Source organism: Athene cunicularia, assembly GCF_003259725.1.
Source record: "Athene cunicularia isolate RWA chromosome 4 unlocalized genomic scaffold, athCun1 chr4_part2, whole genome shotgun sequence".
NCBI lineage: Eukaryota > Metazoa > Chordata > Aves > Strigiformes > Strigidae > Athene > Athene cunicularia.
The window spans coordinates 30,019,073-30,043,885 of NW_020799099.1; the positions used below are offsets into that span (position 1 = coordinate 30,019,073).

Sequence of the window (24,813 nt, forward strand, 5' to 3'; positions counted from 1 at the left end):
CAATTCCCTACCTTCTCTAGCTTTAAAAACACTGATTTGTGATATTTTCTATATAAAACCTCTTTATTCTAATTCAGTGAACGATTAAATGGGTGAGCATTTAATTATCCTTATGAATTCTATGCTTATGAACATATCCACTATCTATCTAATACAAGATAATAATTGTGACTGTTTTTTTTAATTAGGACTCAATTTGCTTTGTTTTTCGAAGTTCACGGAAAGGGTATCGATACTGAAAAATATTTCAAGATATTAGAATATCTATTGCTGCAAACGTCTCAGTATAAGAACGTTTTCCTTAAATACATCAATTTCTTCTATACTTTCTATTGCAACAAAGAGAAGGGATTGCACAGCAATTGTGTCTGATTTTAGATTAGTCCATTTTCACCTCTGACCTCAGGAACAAAGCCTACAATATTATTTGATTGCTATAGGTCTTTATGATTCAGAGTGCCAATGGCAGCCTGGACATGAATTAATGTTACCTAAATATATTTCTAACGTATCAGACTAACATTGAAGGAGACATTCTTTGCCTATCGATCTGAGACAAAATTATTACCTTCCCTTGTGGCCCTAAAATGACAGAAGGAAGAGGACAAAAGAGAGAGGGCAGGCTATATTTGTTGCATCTGCTACCCTAAAAACATACCAAACCTGTTTGCAGGATGTTCCCATGGAGAACACAGTGCTAGAGAAAGACTGCTGCTTAAGCAACCCTTTTTCAGGTTCTGTGGATGTGGTAGCAGCTTGTGGATATAAATGTTTGGCCAGGTATTCGTTTATTCAGTGCTATCCTGATGGTTCTTGGCATGCTTCATGTCCCATACCTTCATCCCACAAGGCTGTGCCTACCAGCATAATGTTCCTCACTGTACAGGACATCTGGTTTTATGTGTGGCCTTACAGATGTTTTTGGTTTCCCATGGCATCATGGTAGTAAAGGTGAAAGCTGAATAGAATCACCTGTGGGCTTGGTCTTCCACCCAGACAGTCAGTAGTGTGAGCGCTAGGGCATAAGGGAAGAAACAGCTTTTAAGATTGTCTGAATTTTTACCATTCTCCACTGAAAACGGATTTCTAAGAATGTAATTGTTCGCATGGACGTACTTAGTTATTTTTTGTGGAAAGTGAAAGCAAAATCCCTGCTAGCCTAATGTTAAGATACATAGTGTTTTGCTATGAAAGGTTGTCTCCAGTTTGCATTGCTTGGAGAACGGTCTTACCGTGACACTCTACCACCTACACATTCAAACCATTGAGCTTTATGTTATCTTTGATTTATCTTCCTCCAATAGCTAATAGTTTTTATCTTCTTAAAAGTAAACTGTCTGAAAACGTTCTACCTTTCTGGTCTAATATGTACTATGTAGTGGTGCCTTCAGAGGAGATGGAAGTAAAACAATCCCATCTGGCTATCTGAGCCTATTCTTCTAGTTATGGTGTTCTGTTTCCTCCCTACAGCTGGACTAAGGGTAAATTCCTCTACTTTCAGCTGACACTCACAGCTGCTTCATAGGCTGCCATGGAGATATATTTTTGCAGTGTGAGGTATTTGCTACCATGTAGCAGTTCATGTTTACTTTATAATAACAGGTTTCGATTGTGAGTTCCTAGGATCAAAGCTAAAAATAAAACCACTTCTATGCTCATATGTCAATAAATATTTTTAGTTAGGTTGAAGTATTTATTAATCCACACTGGGGAACTGATTTGGAAGAAGATGAATTATTTTCCCAAATACATCTAAATCCAGTGAAAGGGTATGAATTGGAAATACTTTTATAATACAAAATATGGGTGATTTTTAATCTTGTTTGGACTTTTCCCTGAAATTGCAGTTCATGACGCTAAGACTGTTCCAGTCAGTCCAAACTGTAGCTATTGTGTCCATCCTGTGATCCAGGATGAATCCTATTTCTGTGTTAAAAGTGTAAGTTTGTGGCTGTTTAGGATTAGTATTTCTAAGCCAAAGTGGGATAATGTAATGGTCTCAGTTACTTCTGATATTAAGTATTGAAAATACGACTATTTACAGATCTGCTCAGTAAAATTGGAAATCTGAGTTCAAAATGTACAGAACTTAGATTTTGGTATAAAAACCTTTATTATAGTTTCACTAAGAGTCATTAAGGGACTATGTACCATTTGTTTTAGTGATATTGTGTTCAGTATTACTGTCCACCATTGTCAATATTTAACTTGTCTGAAAGTAATTTACCTTGTCAAAACAGTAGAAGGAAACACCAAAATAAAACTTTTTTTTTTTTACAGCTGTCAGTGCTGATTATAGTCAGAATAGAATGGAAGGGGAATTGGCAGCAAAATTATCAAATAACATACTTAAAGTTATATCAGCACATCATTTTACCTTATTAGCGTTCTCAGATTTTCATTTTTCAGTGAAAAGTTCCCTGTAAGCAATTAAATGTGAGTCTGTCTTGAATCTGCTCAAAAATGTAAGGTGAAATAAAAAACTTCTATTGTTCCCAAACAACTTTTACTTACTATAAAAAATAATTGAGGAGAGAATAACTGTCTCAGTAGTTGGAATTCTGTTACAGGTGACCACTCTGGCTTCAGTTCTGCAGAATATTGTTGTGATCATTTTCTATTATTAACCACACATGATTTAATAAGGTGTTCTCCTCTGATTGCAGATTGTTTTAAATTTTACCACCATGGACCTTTACAAGAGCAGTCTCTGTTGGTACGACTATATTGAAGTAAGAGATGGCTACTGGAGAAAATCACCTCTGCTTGGTATGCAACTTTTGAATCCTGCATTGTCCATAGTTGCCATACTCACTGAGTTCAGTGGACTGACTTGCTGTTGAATTCACAGCAAACCTCTTGGTTTTTAGGTGTCTAGAATGTATCTGAACTTGGTGCTGGGAAAAAACTCCAAATGGCCTCAAATGAGTAATTTATTTGACTACAAGCCTCAAGCCTTCCTTTGATTACAGTTAACTTATTCAGCTGTATGTGTGGAAAGATGAAAACTACAAAATGTGCAAAAAATATTGCTTTGCTTATGGGTATTGAAATGTGGAATTGCCATAGTTTTATTCTGAGAAATGAGGAAATAGTTTACAGACAAATCTGTAGAGCAAGTGATGGAAAATCCATAGAGCACATGATGAGCACATGCCCTGTGGTCGAGAGCACCCACTGTAGAGTTGTACTTGTGAGCTCTGTTCCTGTCCTTTTTAAATTATGCACAGAAGATTACTTCTATTTCTTCTTTGTATGTCCTGCCTTGCTCTTGCAGAGAAAAGACATGCAAAGCAATAATGAATTAAGTCTTAGAGTTGCAACTAATTTACAGGAATCTGCAGCCATTGTTTTCTTAATTCAGAGGGTTAGTGCAGATATTTCATACCCCATAATGCCACTGCCCAATCCAGAGTCTCTGTTTGACTTCTTCCCATGATCTCTGATTGAAACTGGGGATTTCAGATCATAGGGAAAATGAACATCTCTGACTTCTTGTGTCAGTTTTGTTGTTGTTTTTAGAAAGAAGACTAAAACTATTTGTTAGCGTCCCAACAGCCACGATTTAAAAACACCAATAAAGAAAGAAAAGGAAGCAGATACAGACGACAGCTTTTTAACAATGGTGCCTATTTTCTTGGCCTTAAAAAAAACCCAAACCCACAACCAAAAAAAAAAAACCCACAATTAAGATCAGACAGTAATTACCCTTCTCTCCTGCTCCCTTCTCTATCACCTAGACAAACAGAAATTTTACCTACCTAGGCTGCATTTAAGAGGATAATACAGTCCAGGGTCATTTGGATGTTAGTCTTTAAATCTCTTTGGTCCTTAGACACGATGAGCAGAATTACTGTGACCTAGATTACATTCCCATTTTAAGATTAGTATTTGCTTTCCTCCTCCAAAATGTCTGGGTTTGCATGTATAGACACAATTTATAACAATATTTTTTCTACTTAATTCCCCTGTTTTATACTTAGGCTTGTGAGCCTGACTGCAATGAAAAGTAGTACTGAAAGCTTTATAATAAAATCTTTGTGTATTATTTTATTATCTGCAGGAATACATGTGCTTAACCATAAGCGTGTGAATAGTCCCACTGAGTTGGTTATGCTAGTACTGTTTATAAAGTTAAACACTTGTATAAATGTTTGCAGCATTTGGCTTCAGAGGCAGCAGAAAATGCAGTTACTGGTTGCATGTTTTTAGGCAGGTTTTGTGGTGACAAACTGCCAGAAGTCCTTGCGTCCTCAGACAGCAGGATGTGGATCGAGTTCCGCAGCAGCAGCAACTGGGTTGGGAAAGGTTTTGCAGCAATTTATGAAGGTAAGCCTCTTAGAGCATTAAAAATTACTTGATTATGGAGGAAAAATACTAACTGGATACTTCTGGATTTTTTTTTTTTAAAGAAAGTCAGAAATAATCTAATATGAAATTGGTATTTTATTACTAAAAGAGACAGTAAGTTTTAAATTACTGGACATTCTTCCTGTGATCAGATTTCGGATGACCTTTTTTCTGGGGACACCACTAATAATACTCAATAAGCATTTCCTACCAGTTGTTTAATTAACTAAATGTGCATGTTTGTGTGCTTTATGTGTGGAAAGATTTTTTTTTTTTTTGAGTACTTTCTGTTTATTCTTCAGAAAAATCTGACTTCAGTTTTCCATATGCTCTGCAATTACTTAGAGACACTCCCACACACTGAGTATATTAGCAAATCAACATTCACCTGTTTAAAATAGAGCCTGTTTTCTTAAATATTGAATATATGGTAGTAAGCTGTGTGATTTAGTTGATATTTACATATCTTTACATGATTATCAGTATGTTCTCTGAAAAGTGCATATACTTTTAATGAAAATATTTTTTATTTATGTTAGCTGCTTCTTCAAATTCGGTGTAAGCTTGAAGTGATAAACTGTAGGTTAAAATGCCTAGATCATAATAAAAGTTGAGATTTCTGTCTCATTTTTCTCTAAAGAATGGTAAATATTAATGAAGAATGTTTATTAAATATTTCAAAGGTGAAAAAAGAAGTAAAATTAAATTTTTTTTTACCTTTCAGAAATATTCTGTAAAATGTATAGATTCAGATTATTCATCATTCCAAATTCTTCCTGAACATTATAAACATGTTTAGAGCTATTAGAAATGCTGTATATATTATAATTGCAATACACGTAGTGTTTTAAATGGATTGTATTTTCAATAATTTGTCCTTGGTGGACTTATAAAATCTTCTCCAGAATAATCTTATCATTAGTTTTAAAAAGGGGAGAATAAAATGTCAGTTTGGGCATGGGGAACAATGTCATTGACAATAAGAATTTTATGCTTTTATCAGCTATCTGTGGAGGTGAAATCCACAAAAATGAAGGCCAGATCCAGTCTCCCAATTATCCTGATGACTACAGACCAATGAAGGAATGTGTGTGGAAGATAACAGTGTCAGAAAACTACAATGTAGGATTAACCTTTCAAGCATTTGAGGTAAAGCCTTTTAACTGATCTCAGAAAAGCATCTTGTGGATAAGTGACAGTGACATTTAAGGAAATCCTCATGAAACCTGTGGATGAGTTTAAGAATTCTCTATCAAAAATAAGCTCCAGAATGCAATTCTACTCTCCATGAAACCTTCATTTCTGCAGAAATTTTCAAGAAGATTAAAGGTTTTCACATTTTCTATGCTATTTGAATTAGAATGTTTAAAGCATTGACGATAGTCCAGTTCAGCAAGGCTGCTCTAATATTGTGTTAAATAATGAGGATTTTTTATCTTTGGCAATTCTTATTGTTAAAAAGGAATGTCTGTTTGGAAAGAAACCACTGTGTGAAAAAAAAAAAAAAAAAGTAAGAAAAAAGCCTACTTAAATTCAGTTTACAAACCTGTATTTAGAAAGAGAAGAAAAAAACCATGGTGAGTCATGCTTGCGTATCTTTGGTGTACATCTCTCTGTGTATAACATTGATAAACATTTGTAAACTATTGTATAACAAAGAAAAATAACATTTCATATGTCTTTTTTATGCATACACGATACACTGACTTGAAGTTTGTAGATAAATTTAGTAACATGCTTTAAGTTCACTTGTTTTATTTGAATATGCTTCAGCAGTAATGGCATGAGGAACACTTTCTAAAAATCTAAACTTTTTGGCTTTATGGTGCACGTAGATATAAACACAGCTGTAATAAATATAGATATCATTTCCAACCTGTAATTTTAGTTTTACAGACAGACTTCAGGGGTATGGCTCATTTTTGCTATGACTGATGAAAGGTCTAAGCATGAGATAACAAGCGTTTGAGACTTTATCAGCAACTATGAATATAAACAATGGAAATTTTAATAATTTCACAGATTCTACTTAATTCTCCCTTTTTTGTATCTTGAATTAATGTTGGGTCTAGTGCAGACAGGATCAGCTCTCCCTGTCCAAAGAGTTTCCTAAATGCCATTTAGACTCTGCATGGCCTGGCTCAAGATTACTTAACATAGTATGTCAGTCTGTCTTTTTAAGCACTGTTGAAAACAATGTTTTCAATAACTTTATATATTTTACTGACTAGATGTGGAGGTTTCCTAGTCTGCCATCCGTGCTCAGTATTTTTTAGTGTGATTCCTAAAGAAATGTCACTATGTCTCTGCATAAGAGACTTGCCACACGTATTTGATCTCCATGCTGATGCTCAGCATTAGTCTACATGCACAGTATGTTATCACTTGAACTGGCTGCAGGAAGAGAATCAAACTTCCATCTCTTCTTTAGGACCTTTTTAAAATCACCAAATTATGGACTGTTTGCAAGTGTGAAGATGGCATGTTCATGTCTCTCTATATAGGAAATAATTAGAAACAGATGACCAGCAGATGAAAGCACGATTTATTATGCTAGTGGTTAAGGTGTAAGAAATGTCCAGTTTTTCCCCAGACCATGTAGTATTATGGTAGTCTCTAGAAGTGAAACATGTGGACTGACACCTCATAAGAAGAAAGAGGAAATTGAGCAGAAGTATAGTTGAGTGGTAATCTCAAGTTAGTGCCCCTGCTAGATGTGTTTTGAAAGAAAAAAAAAAAAAAATCTCCAACAGTAGGGACTTGAAAGGTACATACTTTTCCAGGGAGAGTCTGAGCTGTGATTCCAGAGTTGCAAGATGCCCTTGAGCACCAAATGAGGTGCCCCAGAAAGGCACATGACTTCTGTTATATCTGCCTTTGTAACATTTCTTAATGGCTTGTCCACAAGGCTCCCCGCTGAGAGTGAGAGCTGCTTTGGAAAGTGCGCTGAAGCGCCTTGCGAGGACATTCACCATTGGGTCTGATTTCCAGTTCAGGTCCAAGTGCCTGAATGTAGGTGTTCTGTTTTTTGGTACTCAGTCCCTCTCTGGACTGACTGAATCCTTGGTGCACTGCCCAGTAAAACAAAAAGTTGTTTAAAAATCACAGTTCTTCATGCCAGCTGAGATGAAAAAAAGTAAACGTCAGGCCAAAGAGTTATTGCTGCATGTTTGTGAGAAAATTACTTCTCTGTCCTTTGAAAGGTACAGTTAAGTAAGAGGAATTCTCATTATCCATATGTAATGCTAGAAAAATAACTGTATAAATAACCTTCACTCTGAAATGAAAGCACTAGGGAAGCTGAGAATTTCAAACTGTATCAATGAGTCATCTTGTTTTGCCTGAGGTGGGCAACGCATTTTCCACTGAGTGTGGGATTACCCTTTATTTGGCTGCCTGATGGGCAGCTACACTTTCCAGATTCTAGACAACAGCAGAGATGGTGGGACTGGTAGCTCCACCTTTTTTCCTTTATTATCATAGTTATCTTTATTATACTTTTCTCTGAAAATTAACAGTTCTTGTATTATTTTTTTAAAGCACTTTTGTTGGCATGAAGTCTCATGAGCAAAAGCAACCCAGAGGGATTAACAATGACAAAAAATAATTGAAAGATTTATCCTGAAATATAATTGCTCCCAGATTTGCTCTTCAAATCTTTTTTTTTTTTTTTTTTTTTTAATATATATTCTGTTGGAGGAGTGCTACAAAACAAAGGTAGTCTGGAAATTTTAACCAAATATATTTTATTCTAAAGTAATTGTTTCAAAACTGAAACTATGTGCAAGGAATTTTCTGGTTTTAGAGAATGGACGTTGAGAACATCTCTGGCTTTCCATTTCACCAGGAGATTTCTTAGTGTTTTCTGGTGCATATGTGACTGTTAGGAATTTGTCTGGCATTTTCTCAACTTAGTTCTCTAATGCCATTCAAATTCTGGTTTTCTCCAAGGCCTTCAGGAGCCAATGGTATCTTTCATTCTCCTATAAGCAATGCATTTTTCTGTAAAACTGGTTTATTTTTGCATTTGCTAACTATTTGTATATTTTTTTCTCATCCACATGTTATATCAATCTTGTGAAATTTTAATGCTCCAGTAAATAAGATTTACAGCATCAGTCCAGTACAACTAAACTCACTAGAAGTCCTTTCATTAACTTGAGAAGATTTTATATCCTTGTAGTAGGAAGAATAAAAGACTATTGCAAGTGTAATACGTCTTTGTATGTGTCTCAGATGACAGTACATCTTAAAACCTCAAGAGGTACAGATAAGCAAAGCACATTTTATACTAGTTATTTTTCATTGGTTACCAAGTGCCTTAACACCAGTTATCATTTCTCAAAACCACAATATTTATGTGTTAGTTTATATGTAGGTGTAATGATTTAATCCCTTAATATAATAATTCTGATAATAATAATATTACTGGCAGTAGTCGTATAGTAAAAATAAATTAATATGGTAGAATGGCCATCTTTCAAATTGTTTTATTGAAAATCAATAGCACTTTGTAAATTGGTAGACTTTTATAGTCTTAGGAAGTTTAGCAACTTACTGCTATACAAAATGTATTTTTAGCTGTTGTCTTCTGCCAAAAATAGAGTAATTCTCATAAAAGAAACTAACAGTTCACCTCAATAGAAATTTGGTATACGTTAACTCGGAGCTGCACTTGGCCTGTGAAAAATGATAATTTCCATTTTGCCCCATAGAACATGGAAACATGGAAAAAAAGATGTCAATTAAAAGTCTTGAGTAGTAGAATGACCACAGACACATGTCAGCAAAATACACAATTCCTTCATTGATATTAGTGAGCTTTGAACCAGGTCATTTCTTTCTACATCAGAGTGCAGTATGATTTTTGCTGAGATAACAAGACAGACTTTATTTCAAATTGGAATGTGATGTCACGTGTTTAAACTTTATTATTTAGATTAATGAAAATTTGGAATCAGTATTACACAGTCAAAAACTTCTCAGTCCTCAGGTAGACATATGCCTGACCACGTAAGTTGCAAACACAGAACTGCCATTGAAGTCAGCAATGGGTGGTTGCATCCTAGATCTTCATGACTTCTCTCACCCATTTCCCAAACTCTGGCCCAAGGTAGTTCCTGAGCAAACAGATGAGAAATTACATTAAATGGCAATATGGATTGTGCCAGAGAAGTGAGTGGGAGAAAATTACTTATGTAAATCGTTGAAGAATTGGGAAGTTGCAAAGAAGACAGAAAAATTTTATGCATAAGTGCCATATTTTGATGCTATTCAAATGACCTAAAATCAAACAGCCCCTTCCCCCAATTTTCCCTCTTACATAAAAGAAGTAGAAATCCCAATGTGCTAAATGAAATCTCCTTAGTCTGCAGTGGTTACTGAGCTTAGTGTTGGTCATAATGCACAACTAGAGCAGAGTACTAGCAACTGTGCACGTTATGTGCAAGAAAACCGTCCAGAGGTAAGATGTGAATTTTTTTGGGTTTGGCTTGGTTTTGACTTCTTTGTCATTTGAACAGAATTTGGATGTGCTGAATTAAATTTGAGGTTCCTCCAACCCTTTCTCCCTGAGTGTGGGCCCCCCCGCCCCTAAACCTACCTCAAAATTCAGCCACTTAGTTGAACAATAGTTTTCTTAGAGGAATTATTTTTGAATGCTTGGATTTAGTTAATTCTTTTATAACTAAGATGCTATATTGCTTGAGCAACATGAAGTAATACCGTAGTAAAATGACCCAGATCAAGAGGGTTTTTAATTCCATTGGGAAAGATACTCTCTCAATAAAGACAGGCATCATAAATTATCTAGGATTTAGATAGGATCATGTTTGGGCTGCTGCTGCTTTCTTCTTTGGTGCAATTTCCACTCTGACTGACTGCAAATACTATTATGTAAAGAGCACCAGGCTTGCTACTGAAGTAGAAATTCACACATGTCCACTCACATATTTGTCTGTGTTTGATGTCATCTTGCAGGACATTGAAATGAGAGGGACGTTTTCATTTTTTCTGGTTTCAGTAGGTTTCTCCACCAGTATGGCAAAGATTGACCCAAAAATTCAAAAGACACTTGAAATCAGGAATCGTGCAACAGAAACCAGATACATCCGCTCAGAAAAATAATGGCAGTGCTTTTTTTGTCATCTCTTCTATTGGCTACTTAAGAGCTAAGAATTTTAGTAGTGTGTTTGGATCTATTTCTAGATGCCCAAACTCTTAATGCACTGTAAGTTTTTAGTTACCTGGAAATATCAGTGGGTAGTGACATATGCAAAATTTTGCACTGTGTTGAGGATAAAGGAAGCAAATGGAATATTGATCATCACCTGAAATAGCACAGGTTGTTAATGTTTAAAACTCTTATTCATATTAATCAAAATTGAGATCTTTAATATTTCAAAACCAATTAATATTTCTGACCTGTTTAGTTGTTGAACCATTAGTATTGTTTACTTGCATGTGCATGAGAAGAGAGGATTTTACTTGAGCTCAGAGTAGGAGTTGGACAGAGCATTAGGTAAAAGAGGTGAGCATGGTTTTTTTAGTTAATTTTTTCCAGTTAGGCTGTTGTGTCCTGTGTAACATCTCAAGAATTTTTTCTTCCACAAAACAAGTATAGTTAAAAACAGTTCAGTGATGCTTGTTCAGCTTCCTGATGTCTGAACCCTAAAGAGATAACCCTAACCTTAACTTTGAAAATTTTCTATTCTTTTTATTATCTGATTGATATTTACGGTCAAGTTCAAATATGTCATTTTAAAAATATTTTTTTACAGATTGAAAGACATGATAACTGTGCATATGACTACTTGGAAATTCGAGATGGTGCAAATGAGAACAGTCCTTTAATCGGTCACTTTTGTGGCTATGACAAGCCAGAAGACATTAGATCTACCTCTAATACCCTGTGGATGAAGTTTGTTTCTGATGGAACTGTTAACAAAGCAGGGTTTGCAGCTAACTTTTTTAAAGGTAACTTTTAAAGCAAATATTGGGAATTGTGAACTGCTTATCACTTTTTTTTTGTACTAGAAAAAATATGACAGGGTATTAAAAATACTTCTCAACCTATTTTTACTAATACAAGTTCTGTACTGTCTCCAATGTAATATTTACCTGAGCATACAATTTTACCAAAACAAAACAGCAGAGGTATTTGAATCTCCTTTTAAAATATGTTAAAAAATAAAGGAACTTATTCAGTTCAACTTCCTATCTCTTCAGGTTCAAATAATCAACTTAGTTGTGAAACACCTTTGAAACATATTTAATCTTGTAAAAAATGGCTTTTTTGACATTGTGTTAGCAAGTATAAAGTTAAATAGTATAATCACAAATGGGTCTTTTCTGTTAAGGTTTTTTTCTTTGTCTAAATATGTGGTTTTCCTAATTTGTTTGCTGCATTAGGCTGCTTTATGAATTTATTATTTTCTGTGAGCAAGAAAAAAAACAACAGCTGAGAAATCATAGTGACCAATGGCTTCACAGTCTTCCTTCAGTTTTGGGGTGTGTGTGTGTGTGTGTGTGTGTGTGTGTGTGTGTGTGTGTGATACAACTGCAGCTATACCTGCAGCATTTGATGCATGGGGAGTGTGTAATTCCTACCCTGTGCTGCCCATGGCACAGTGAAAGCCACTAGCAGTGGCATGGCCATGATGACACCTGAAATACAGGTCACACCACCAGAAGAACCTTTTGGCTCTTTGGAAAAGCCACAAGCTCGGGCTTTTCTTACCCTGTTAGTTTTCATTGTATTATAGACAATTATAACCTTGAAGGCTGTAGACATGTAAGTCAGAGCTCTGTTTTATTCCTAAGAAATTACTTGTCCTAGTGTAAGGAAACAATATTTCAGCATCTAAGGAATATTTTAACACCGAATCTCGTGGGTATACTTCAGAACTCGTAGAGATAATACGTTATTTCTTTCCCTCCCTCATCCCTGATGCATCTTGTTCCCTTTAATATCAGTAGAATGAAAACCTGGGATTTGAGGATTCTGTTAATCTGGTTTTGAGTATGAATTCAGGATAATACACAAATTGATTCTGTGGGAGATAAAGTGCCCTTCAAGTGACCCTGCTGTGGATTTTCCCTTTTTCTTTCAATACTTTATGCAACCTTTAGATTATGGCTGCCTAAATTATGGTATGCTGCACACAAAGTGCTTATAAATTAAGTCTGCAGCTGTCAGTAGTATTGTTGTAAAAAAAACACCAAACCCACAAAGGACAAATTTTTATTTTCTCCATTGCAGGCTTCCCTAGCATTTGAAAATCCTCTAGTCAGCAACCACAGTGTATTATGTAGTGCACTTTGTAATGGCATGCATAGAGCTTTCTGGGTTAATATTGATCCAGCAATTACAGCTGAGGAAGGTAATTATTTAACACGTTTTTGCATTCTTCCCTGTCTTGGCAGAGGAAGATGAATGTGCCAAACCTGACAATGGTGGCTGTGAGCAGCGCTGTGTAAATACTCTGGGCAGTTACCAGTGCGCCTGTGATCCTGGCTATGAACTTGGTCCTGACAAAAAGAGTTGTGAAGGTACAGTGCGTTGCTGTGTTATGGGCTCTTAAAGCTCGCAGGGTGCCATTGCTTCAATGAAACGCTACACCTCTCATATGCTCTGTCCTAGCAGTGTGAGATCTGTCGAACCCAACCTGGAAAACCAGTGCTCCCTTTTAAGTTGTAGTGCTAGAGTAATGTCTGTCCTCAGCAGTCATGTTCATTCAATGTATGTCACTAATTTAACTTTACAAGTTTTGCTGTTAGTTGATCAGGAACAATGCAAAGCAGGACTTCGTACCTTCCCAAACCACTTATTACATTATTCGCGCTCATTAAAGCAAAGTCTCCCACCATACATAAGGAGACAGTTATCAGCAGAGCATTGTGCCACTGTCTCAGAATCAGATTATTTAACAATCTCTCTGACCACTTCTGACTGGGGTGTGACTGGGAAGCTGGCAGGTTTGGAGAGCAAGATCCTTTATTCTAGCTCAAAGCTCAGGGAAATCCTCCTCACTCATGGTCAGATTGTGGACTTTTCTTGCTGGAAACAAATCCTACTTTTCAGGGCAAGCAAAGTATGTTCAAATAATCATTTCAAGAAATAAAAACCTGAGAAGTAGAAGTCTGTAAATGTAGGATTGGACTGAGATAAGCCTTTGCATTCTATACATACTTCATATCAAAGGAAAGAAGCAAAAGCTCTTGATCATTACACACCAATTATTGTCTGGTTTTTATTCGTAAACACCAATAAATTCAGGGATGGCAGAAATTATTCTTATCTCGGTTCATCTGCTTCTTTGAGTAGTGAATGGAGTTTGAAAATTGGAGTGCTAGGAGTTATGGTTTTCTTCCAACGAGATTCACTAGTCTCTCTTTTTTTTTCCAATTTCCTGGCTTTAATTCATGATTTGCCACAATTTGGGGTAGTTTTGCTTAGTTTCTTTGCACTTTTTTTTCTTTTGCCTTTAGTTCTGTGGGGTTGCTTTTGTTTGTTTGGGGGATGTGTGTGTTTATGTGAGGTGGTGATAGTCCTAGATTACAGGCATGTTAGATTGTGGCTCTCATGAAACTGTTGTTTTTTCAGTTGTTCACCATCCCCGCCCCAACTGTAATAGTGAGAACATTGGAAAAACAATTTATTTAGATGTCTGCATATTAGGCAGTATGCAGAAGGTAAGGTTAATCTATGTGGAGTCACGAAGACAGAGGTTTGATCTCTGAGCCTTTGATTATCAGCCCAAATTTATGTAAGGAATTTGGTTTAGTCTGACTGCCCATCCAAGTCAGAATATTAGGGAAGATTACCAGTCTTTCAGAAAACTCTTCCATGTGCCTCCAAAAAATAAGGAATAATTCCCTAGCACCCAAACAGATAAGCAACTTGGCAAAAGGAGAAGACGCTCAAAGTAGTGCAGTACAGTGTGGAGCAAAAGCCCTGAGCTATCCCTCAAAGTGAATATGTGTTTGTTCCACATGACATAGCACTCACTGTATGTAGCTACTACCTGGGACTGCTGAATTAAAATCACTGTGTAATCACAGTGAGCATTACATCCTAGTTATAATTTTGGAATTTGAGGAGTGACTTAACTGTAATAATTCACATATAATGCCAGAATAGAAGCCTCAAACTCAGAAATTCTGCCCAATGCTCCACTGTATTGTTGACATGCACAGAAAATTACTTCATGGTCATTTAATCCAAATCTCCCCTGCTGGAAGCATATTGGAAAGCTTTTTTTTTTTCAGTTTTCCCACATTTCCCACCATTGCTTCAAGGAAAAAAATGGATTGATGTTGAAAAGCAGAAAAATAGCAATAGTTGTCCTGCCCCAGACTGGATTGTTTGGGGGTGCAACTTATGTCACATGAGTGCAGTCTCTAAACCTGTGCCTCGTTTTAGTCCTTCCACCGTGGTCAGGTTACCTTTACGTGTATACCAAGGAGTCTCCTGCATAGAAAGCCAGGTGTCAGGAAGAAGACTGGTATGTGTCTGGGTTGGCCAAATGAGCCCTGACACAGGAACTGGAGAGTTCTCTCAGGTGTGGTAGATGAAGTAGATGTAGTGGGTGAGACCATCAACTAGATGGGAATAGCCAGTTTGTAAAGCATTTAACATTAGCACAGAGCAGATGGAAGAAGTTGGAGCTTCTTCTCTCATCAGCTCTTTAGAGATTTGTGGACGATTTCCAGTGTTGTCACAGTGCTGTAATGGTATCAATGCAGCAGAGTGCAATCGAGAACCACTGCAAATCCAATTACTTTCCTTTTTATTTTTTTTATTTTAAATTTCCACAGATGGAAAAGATTAATGTATTTATCCTCTGCTATCTGAACTGCGTTCGAAAACATAGTACAGTATTGTTCTGTTGCGTGGAGGTGACTATTTGGCATATATTTGAAAATAATAGATATTTTCTCTATTAATTGAAAGTCCATACTTTAGCAAAAGGAATTGTGACTAAAAGAGTACGTGACTGCTGTCCCAAAGAAGTGACCCTATCTAGTAGGTTATGTAGACATATACAGCTGTATGAGACAGGTAGGGTCGATTCTGGATCAGTAATCAAGGAGAGAAGCTGAGGAAATGCAAAGCGCATCTTAAGTAGTCTGTCTGTCAGAAGACGGGTGGTCAAGGTCCTGGGGAGGGCGGTGAGGTCAGAGGACTTGCATGGGAAAGGCTGTGAGAGAATAACCAGAGTCTCTGGAGGGAAGGGAAAAGAATGAATATGATAACGCCTTGTGCAGTCCTGAAACTTATCTCTGTCCACAAACCTGCAAGCTGTTCAAGATAGGGGCTGTCTCTTTCTCTTTGTTTGCACCAAGCGTGATAAACCAAGATTCTGATTAGTCTGTCTGGACATTACAGCAGTATAAGTAATGAAAGGACTGAATCTTCTCAGTGTGCTTCTGTTTATAGTAAAACATGGTTTCAGTGAAGGAATGATGCTTTCCCTTTTAATTTTACAGCTGCTTGCGGAGGACTCCTGACAAAGCTAAATGGGACTATAACCACACCAGGGTGGCCCAAAGAGTATCCTCCAAACAAAAACTGTGTGTGGCAGGTGGTTGCCCCGACGCAATACCGAATTTCAATGAAGTTTGAGTTTTTTGAGCTAGAAGGGAATGAAGTAAGTAACCGTGAACAAAGAACTGCACAATCTGTTACACGCTAAACAGTTTCACAAGTGTTCAGAAATAGATATTGTCTTATAAAACCCTTGCTGACCTTTTGTGCACTGACAATAACCATAGATATTCTTGTTTTTCTTTGGGGAATGTTTCTGGATTCTTTCAAAACAAACATGGAGAGAATAACTCTTTTACATATCATCTAAATGTATGTGTATTACAAGAAATTTAAAAGAAATGTTCTCTGCTGAGTCTCAGCTGACTTTTTTTTATCAACAAAGTAAAACAGAGCAAATAGATGAGACATATTGGAAAGAATTCAAGGGAAGAAAATTGGGAGAAACCAAATCATCTTTACAGACTATGACTACAAAGAATACACACAAGATGTGGTTAAAGGAGCATTTAAATCAAATGTATCTCATAGGGAGAATATTTTAAAAGGGACAGTACCAGAAATAAGGCACAACAGAAGAGCAGCAGTGTTTGACCTGAGAAGCCCCCAGAGGCACGAGGGATCTTGACCCCAAGTACGGGTAAGGGACAGGGCAGAGCCCTCCATGTGGAAAGGGGTGATCCCTGTAGCTTCGAAGTGGTGGGGGTTGCAGTGGTTTTTGGGTGCAAATCAGTAAAATATGTGTTTCAACAACTTTTCACCCTCTATTCTGCTTCCTAGCCACTGCTCTGTCATGAGAATTACATGTTCTGTCGTACCACTGAATATGGTATGCCACGCTCTAGCCATAATGTGCTGTAGCCATCGAGTTTATCTGGATATTGTTCATACATATTCTTAAGAACCCAAATCCCAGGACATTATTTCTGACTAAACAAATTTGTAGCAACATATTTGATATGAGGATGGGCCATGTTGTGGGCATGAGATCTGAAGTGGGAAAAGCTGAAGTTTTATTTGTAACTAAAAAAACAACCTGGGCATAGTTTCTTCAAAATATTTTAAAATTATTTGCAGAGGCAGCAATGTGAGATTTTATTTATTTATTTATTTATTTTTAACAATTTGAGGTGTGTTCTAAAGTCCATGAAATTTAATATTTTAATGAATTATATGTTACAGTCATGTCCTGTTATCATTATTACAAGAACTGTAAAAGGTGTAATAAAAATTTACAAATCCCAAAGAATTAAAATTTAATTACCATTTGAACAAATCAGAAAACATTTTTCCATTTAAGACAGATTTGCAAGGAAGAAATCTAGGGTTTAATGAAGTTAAATCAGTTTTCTAAGGTCATACAAGACACATAACTTAAGCAGATATGAAAAATATATAAAGTTTTTCAACATTCAAAACTTTCGTTGAACCTCTTCTGTGCTACTAAATCTCAGCTTTATTCTATTAAATAGTACCATTAAGAATGGTACCTGTAAAAATCAGAAGAAACATATAATATCTGGAACATTCTAATATATTTTCTGAGCACAGACATGAAATGTATACATTTAAAAAATGCTCTTTTTTTTTTTTCTACAGTTTTAATACTGAGTTTAATATCTTTTCCAATATTACATTTTAAAAAATGTACATTCACATTTTACAGTTTAAATTAACTTGAAATTTTTTTTAATATCGTGTAGTATGAAGGAAGTTAGACCTATCTGAATTTCCACTTAATTTCTAATTTGAAGCTATGAAACCATCGAAATTCACCACTGATGTATTGCTGAAATTGCTGGGATTTATTAATGTTGTGAGCTATATTTGAAAATCCCATACATTAATATGAATTTATCTCATAATTAATATAAATCAGCATGTGACAGTAACTCAGTCTTGTGTTATTTATGTTGTATAAAAGTAGTTTCAACTGAATTAGTCACTTTGCAACATATGAAAATTGTTCCAGTAACAATGAAAATTTAATCTGCATCTAGAATGTATTGTATTAAAAACAATTGGATACATTGACAATCATTTAATATTTCATAGGGAAAGAGAGCAACAAAGGCCAAAACTTCCTTTTCTGTAGTTCCCTTCCATTTCCCTGACGTTTCTTTTTTGACTAGAAATTGTGATTTATCAAATACAACTTGGATTTGATGGACAATCTAAGCTCTGTATGAATCCTCCTGAACAATGTTTTCTCTTAAGCTATTAATTTCAGACAACTGGGACATTTTTGATTAAATGATTGATAGTTGAGCATAAGAAGCTTAGAAGTTTTCGGGTGGAAGGCTTTAGGTTGACCAAGGGATTATGCCTTGACAGTATTATCATGAGTAGTAGGCCTTGCATAAGACTTTTTTATTATGTTATTTTACTTTATTTTTAACCTTTTAATGGAAATGACATGCATCAGCCTTCCCAATTATAGCTATGCTACTGTTAAGGAAAGTTGTATGGTTTTACTAGTGCAGGTTTAGGTATCTGTAAATAAATGAATGTCTTAAATACATTATGGTAAAAACTTATCTTGTGAGTTTCTAAGTGAAAATTAATATTTTTTTTAAAATCTGAGAGATCATGCAGTAGAAGGCTTGTAGGTTTTGAGTATGTAGTTTATAGCACAAAAATAGGTATAATTTTCAGGGTGAATATTTCTAGATTTTAGTCTAATGTCACTGGTATTTTTACTTTTTATATTAAATGGAAATGCTACTAAGCATCTTGAAATTTAGATACTAAACACAGGGTAGTATCTATCAAAATATAATCCTGAATGTAATATATCCTATAGCTATGCCTCAGTGGCCTTAAAATATTCTTACACAAAATCAGCAAATGTTTGTAAGCATTTACAAATGTTTTCAGAGTGGGGAAAAAGTGACAAAAGATATCTATTATCTATCTATTATTAAACAGCATATACCAACCAGAGTTCTTGTATTTTGTAAACAACTTCATGCTTTTCTTTGGGTTAGTAAAAAAAAATAATTGTTCTTTCTATTCTTAGGTTTGCAAATATGATTATGTGGAGATTCGTAGTGGCCTTTCTTCTGATTCTAAACTACACGGTAAATTCTGTGGTACAGAAGTGCCTGAAGTTATCACCTCACAGTACAACAACATGCGAATTGAGTTCAGATCTGACAACACAGTGTCGAAAAAAGGCTTCAAGGCACACTTCTTCTCAGGTATAGAAAATTACTCTTGTGTACCTGTGATTGCCTCTGAGCATACACTGATTAGGTGGAGTGAATAGTATATTTTTGTATGAAAGTGAGCAGCCTTTTCCCTTACAGTTTTCCTGATAGCTTTGAATTTATTTATATGAGAATATATTTAACTCCTTTCCTCTCTTAAAATACTGTTCTGAATTGTAACGTCTGTAGAAAATATATGCAATATGCATATATATATTTAAATAACAGCAGAGGCACATAAACTTTGTGAAATACAGAGAAAAAAAGGAAATTTGCTAAGTATTCCTACATTTCAATCTGATTTCCTTTATCCCAAGTTTTGTTGCTATTTTTTCAAATGCTATTTGTAACTGATATGAATTACATACTGTGTATACTTCTTTTTATTCACTCAGGCCTCTTAATATATAGCATTAGTTATGAAATTACCACTTTGTGCGACAACATTTATTTAACATTATGGATACTTTCTTGCCAAACTTTACAGTTCTTAATGTTTTGCAGAAGAATGGAATTTAAGACCTTGCTCTTGCAAAAATGTCTGTCTTTTTAGATATGAGTGTAATTTCACTGAGGCAGATCAGGGCGGTGGAATTTTATATCATCTGAGGACATGTATTATTCAATAAAGATAGAATTGACTGAAGCCGATGATGTGAGGAAGTATTTGCACAACAGTGGTCTCTGCAGTTACCCACTGAGACTAGACTATAATAATCTGGCTGTGGCAGGATACCCCCTGGTGTTAGTAGTGGAATTTTGCTTAGTGTTTTTCTTGTGTGTTTACACACATACGGATAGGTATTTTATCTCAAGTAAAACAAAACAAGGAAACAGTCCTGTCCACCCACCTCCCCAAACCAAAATTCATCCATAAGCATTCGGAATTAGAATTCTGCCCCAAGTTTTTTGATAGTTAAAAATCTGAGTCTGGAGAATCTTGATTATGTTTAGCATTTAGCAGAATATATTACCAGGCACTGTTATTAGCATTTGTTTGCTAAAACATTTTATCAAAGCTAAAATGAAATGGTATTTAATTGGTTAGCTTTTATAACTGGTAACTTAACTGTGACCAAGTAATAAGAATTCGTTTATTGTGTAAGTGATGTGGTTTGGAAAGAGAGGAAAGTAACTGTCAAGACAAACAGTTTAGACTTTCAATGTTTTCTCATTATGACTACTTTGATGTTTTCCTTAAACAATTATGAAACGTGAAAAAAATGTTTCATCTTATATGAAGAAACTAACAAACATTTTACCTCCTCTAAAGCATATTATTTTTTTTCTAATAATCACACTTCTCTGGTCATAGTCTTTCAGATCTGTCTTTATAGTAACACTTTTAACTCTTCAATTCATATTTACATTAACAGGAAGCTTTCAAGGTTTACTCAGTATTTGCAGTAAATATGTATATGCCCATAGCAGTGATTCCTCCTAGAAACGCTTACACAGGTAGTCATTTCACGTTGGTCTAGTAGTGCTAGTAGGAGTTGTCACATATTTTGACTTTTTACAATAATATTGACATGTTCCAGTTCTAAAAATGGCATGCAAATTAAGTTCATTTTATATTTGCAGTATCTACAAAGCTATCTCAGATAAGACTTGCAATGATAATTTTGTAATTTGCAAGCTCTGTAAGTCAGAAGTTCTGTTTTGTGCACATATTGAACGTTTATACATTTATAGTCAGTTAAATTTTGGTTTTCTTTAAAGTGATAGTTAATTTTCACAGATTTTTTTAGTGATTGTTTAAATAATCTATTAATATTATGAGTGAGTTCTGGGAGGAAATCAGGCCAATGCTGTATGCTGGGGAAAGAATGGGCTATAATTCCTGGAGTCTGGAGGTTGTATCATCAGGGGGTTGTAATCCTTCAGTATAATTTTTTCCCTTGTCTTTTTCACTTCTGAATGAAATGTATGTGTGTTCCAGGTGAAAACAGTTTTTTCCTGGTAATTTAAAATAGATAAGTTTTAAATTACTCCATTGATCATCAGAATAAATTCATTAATGTTTATTAACATTAGGGATAAATCTGAGCTAATGTGGGTTTTTTAATGAACAGAAATGTATTATGTGTTCTGGATATAGAATTTATCTAATGCCTTTCAAAGAAAGAGAGTTTGATGCAAAAAATCTCTGAGTCCATAATTTTTCTGAATGCTTCATAATGCATTTCTGCCATAATCTCATCTTTCATTTCATATGAGTTCAGATACTTTGTATTTTAATTTTATTCTTTCTCAGTTCTCTTCCGGTTGTGATGATTTCTAGCAGATTCTATTCTTCTATGTTATCTGGCTTTCCCCCTTTGACAATATTCCAAGATCAAAACAGAAACGTTGTGATGCTCGAGACAAATCAAACTTCTGAAATTAAGGTATCTAAAAAGAGACTGACATCTCTGAATAATTCATCAGACAAAACTCTCACGGTTGTCAGGAAACACTATAACTTTCTTACCCCTGAATTCCTTCATATGGACATAATATGCTACTGGTCTCTCAATGAAGAATGAATTTGAGGCTGCAAGGATTTTGACTTTTGGGAGTTGATAGCTGATCACTCTTCAGCTGATGAAGTGGGGTTTTTTGCCTATTTATATACTTGTCTTCAGAATACAATACTCTTAAAATATTAACTGGAGAAATAGTGCTAGTGTGTAAGATACTTGCTGGAAAGCATTTAACAGTTTTAATAATTAAATCACAATCGAAATACGCGTAAGCAGTTAGTTATAAAGACCTACATCATGAAAAAAATCAGTAATGAGTAAAACACTACATCTTGCAGTCCATTTACAGTTAAGAGCATATGCAGTTCTCAGCAAGAGAGACAGGTGGGTAAGTCAGATTAGTTCGAAGATTGTGAACTGTAATGTGTTCCTCAAGCACAGCCAAAGAATTTTTTTTTTTTATTTTTTTTCCCAACTCTTTTGGTGGTGAATTCTGCAGCCACAGCTACAGTTGAGAAAGCATGGCTCAGCTCCAGCTCAGACGACAGAAAGCAGTTTTTGGGTGGTTGGAACTCACTGTGATAAACTGTGAAAGCAAACAGTGACATAGGGCAACAGATGACCTGCATTAGGAAGGTATTTATGTTGATATAAGACAACATGTAATTTCATTTTTGGCTGTAAAATGGTGCTAACAGCCAGACAGGTGCTACTGAAAAGTGAGAAAAACTTTTTTTTTTCCACATTCTGTAAAATTTACATTTGATGGGACAGTTCTGAAGAAAGCTCAGTTGGGAGCCATTGCAGGGATCTAGCTAATCTCCAGAGACACTCTTGTATATTTATAACCAAGTTTCTTGGATAAGGAGAAGAAACTGGGGAGTCATGATATGTTAATTTTTTAAAACTTCTATTAAATCTTTCTGGAATTGGTTATTAGGCTTCTAAACTAAAAGCTTCTGGTAATTAGGTTTTTATTCTTTCTCTCTCTTCTCTCCTCCTCTCTCTCTCTTCTGCTCTTTTTACAAGACAGTGACCTATTGCAGTCTGATGGGCCCATAAGACTAAAGGAGTATAAAATAACTCCATGAATTTTCTCTGGGGAAGAAAAAAGATAATAAGATATATAGAAAAGAAAATATTTTTTTTCTGTGATGTTTCCAAGATAGACTTATGATTTCTTTAAATCAGTCTTTGTGTAGTGATTAGATTAATACCCAGTGATAATATGTCACTAAATGGCTTCCATTTACCATAAGTTTTAGAGTTACTTCAGTATTTTAAATAAACATGATTCTACACATGGTCATTCAAAACATACACGGTGTTTGATGTTATATACAAATGAGGTTTGTTGGGACATTTTTTCTTGGGTAATGATTCATTGAGCAGTTAAGAAGAGAAAGCTAGAATGTTTCTAGCCTTGAGCAAATTTGTCTTGGAGCACAAACTCATCTCTGGTGCCATGCTGGTACATTTTTTTCCACAGACAAGAAAGCTGCCTGCAAAGAGAAAATTTTTGTTTTTGAATCTTGCAAGGACTTGATACAGGTCCCTTCAGGCCGAGTACGTATTATTCACAGACTGGTGGCCTCTGAGGGTCTCAGAGGTACGACCATTTGTCCTCTGAATGATTCAATCTAACATTTTGTTAAGAATGGATCTTTCCCTGTTCTGAGTACTGAAATGAGAAAAGAAAGAAAGTATCCATTCAGAACTGGGAGACTCATTTCCATCTGTCAGCATAACAAATGGCTTTGTTTTTACATGGCAAAACATTTGTTCCTATAACTAATACAGACTAATTGTTTTTTCATGAATTTTGAAACTGGGCAATCAATGTGACAGAAAGTCTGTTCTGAATTATGAAGTGTGAGGAAGGCTTGCTCAACAGTTGCATTCTTGATTAACCACGTACAAGTAATTATTGCAGTTCAGATGTGTTCCAAAACATCTCCTTCCTACCTTCTGTCCATTGTTTTATCTCTGAGGAGTTCCAATATTGGACTGTTTGCTTATGCACTTGTCTCTTAAGAGATTATTTTACAGAATGTAAGCTTACTTAATGTTAAAATACTTTTCGGTATTTTTACAGTTTGATGGAAGATGAAAATGGACAGGGATTTTATTTAGAATTTGCATACCTACTCTATACTGGAAAGCCTAACTTGAATGCATTTTGAGCTTGACTTCCATTTATTTTGTTATTTTGGTAGAAAACTACAAACTAATGCTTAGGAGGGGAAATATTGAAGAGTTTTGTTCATATTATATCTAATTTTTCATTTGCTTGTTACTATTCTTCACTTGCAACATGGAATTTCTGATAGTGCTTGCTTTCGCAAAGATGAAAGATTATAACTTTTGTTTGAAATTAAATACATTTACTACCTCACTTTGAGAGTTGCATTGCAAGGTGCATAAACAGTTTATTGTGGGGCTTTTATGCGTCTTTCATTATCAAAATGACAGCTAGTGTAAGCGCTTAGATGTATGATTCTGGAAGCTACCATGTTATCAACTGTTTTTTTAACCTTCAAATCTGTTCACACCTGCAGAAAGCTTCCAAAAACTTTCAGTGCAAACAGATTTGAGATTTACAGGACAAAATGCATTGTATGTTTGGGTTTAACTTGCAGAATTTATCTATAAATGTACATTATCATCATGTATTATAAGTAGAAGCTGATGTTTATGAAAGACCTGCAAGTCAACAGCTCAAGTATTGCATACATTTTGGCAGATAAAGCTGACATGTATGCAATTATCATGCAAACATCCTTTGTTGTGTTACTGAATATGAGCATCAGTAAAGGTAGGGAAAAAAATGCATGAGTATGACAACGAAAAGAGACTCAAATTTTACACAGTTGCTTGTAATCTGTAGAAATTCTTACTGTGCCTACTAAAGTCTGAAACATCACATGTTACCTTGTTGGGAGATACGTGCTCACTGCTGCTTTCCAAGGTACATGAGGCTGAAGGGGGTGAATGCTCTGCATTCCAGCCCTGCAACAACTGGACCTCTGGGATGAACACAGTTTCTTTGCTCTTTTTCCTCTTCTCTTTCGCATGTTTAAATGACACATTTTGTAAGATACAGGTTTTTATTATGTGTGTGAGTTTATATATATATATATATATATATATATATATATATAGGCATATATTTTTATATCTCAGGACTTAGATATATGTGTCTATACATATATAGGTATATACATGTGCATACATATAGACG

At 35.3% G+C, this 24,813-nt stretch overlaps 1 protein-coding gene across 1 annotated transcript in view; it reads left to right on the top strand.

Moving 5' to 3' along the window:
• The window catches only part of TLL1 (tolloid like 1), a 93,816-nt gene that overhangs the window by 53,110 nt on the left and 15,893 nt on the right, over positions 1-24,813 (top strand). The window contains exons 10-16 of the mRNA XM_026847965.1: positions 2,667-2,769; positions 4,213-4,329; positions 5,354-5,499; positions 11,130-11,325; positions 12,775-12,900; positions 15,841-16,001; positions 18,918-19,098. Coding sequence (XP_026703766.1) covers positions 2,667-2,769; positions 4,213-4,329; positions 5,354-5,499; positions 11,130-11,325; positions 12,775-12,900; positions 15,841-16,001; positions 18,918-19,098 — 1,030 coding nt within the window. The remainder of the gene's footprint in view (positions 1-2,666; positions 2,770-4,212; positions 4,330-5,353; positions 5,500-11,129; positions 11,326-12,774; positions 12,901-15,840; positions 16,002-18,917; positions 19,099-24,813) is intronic.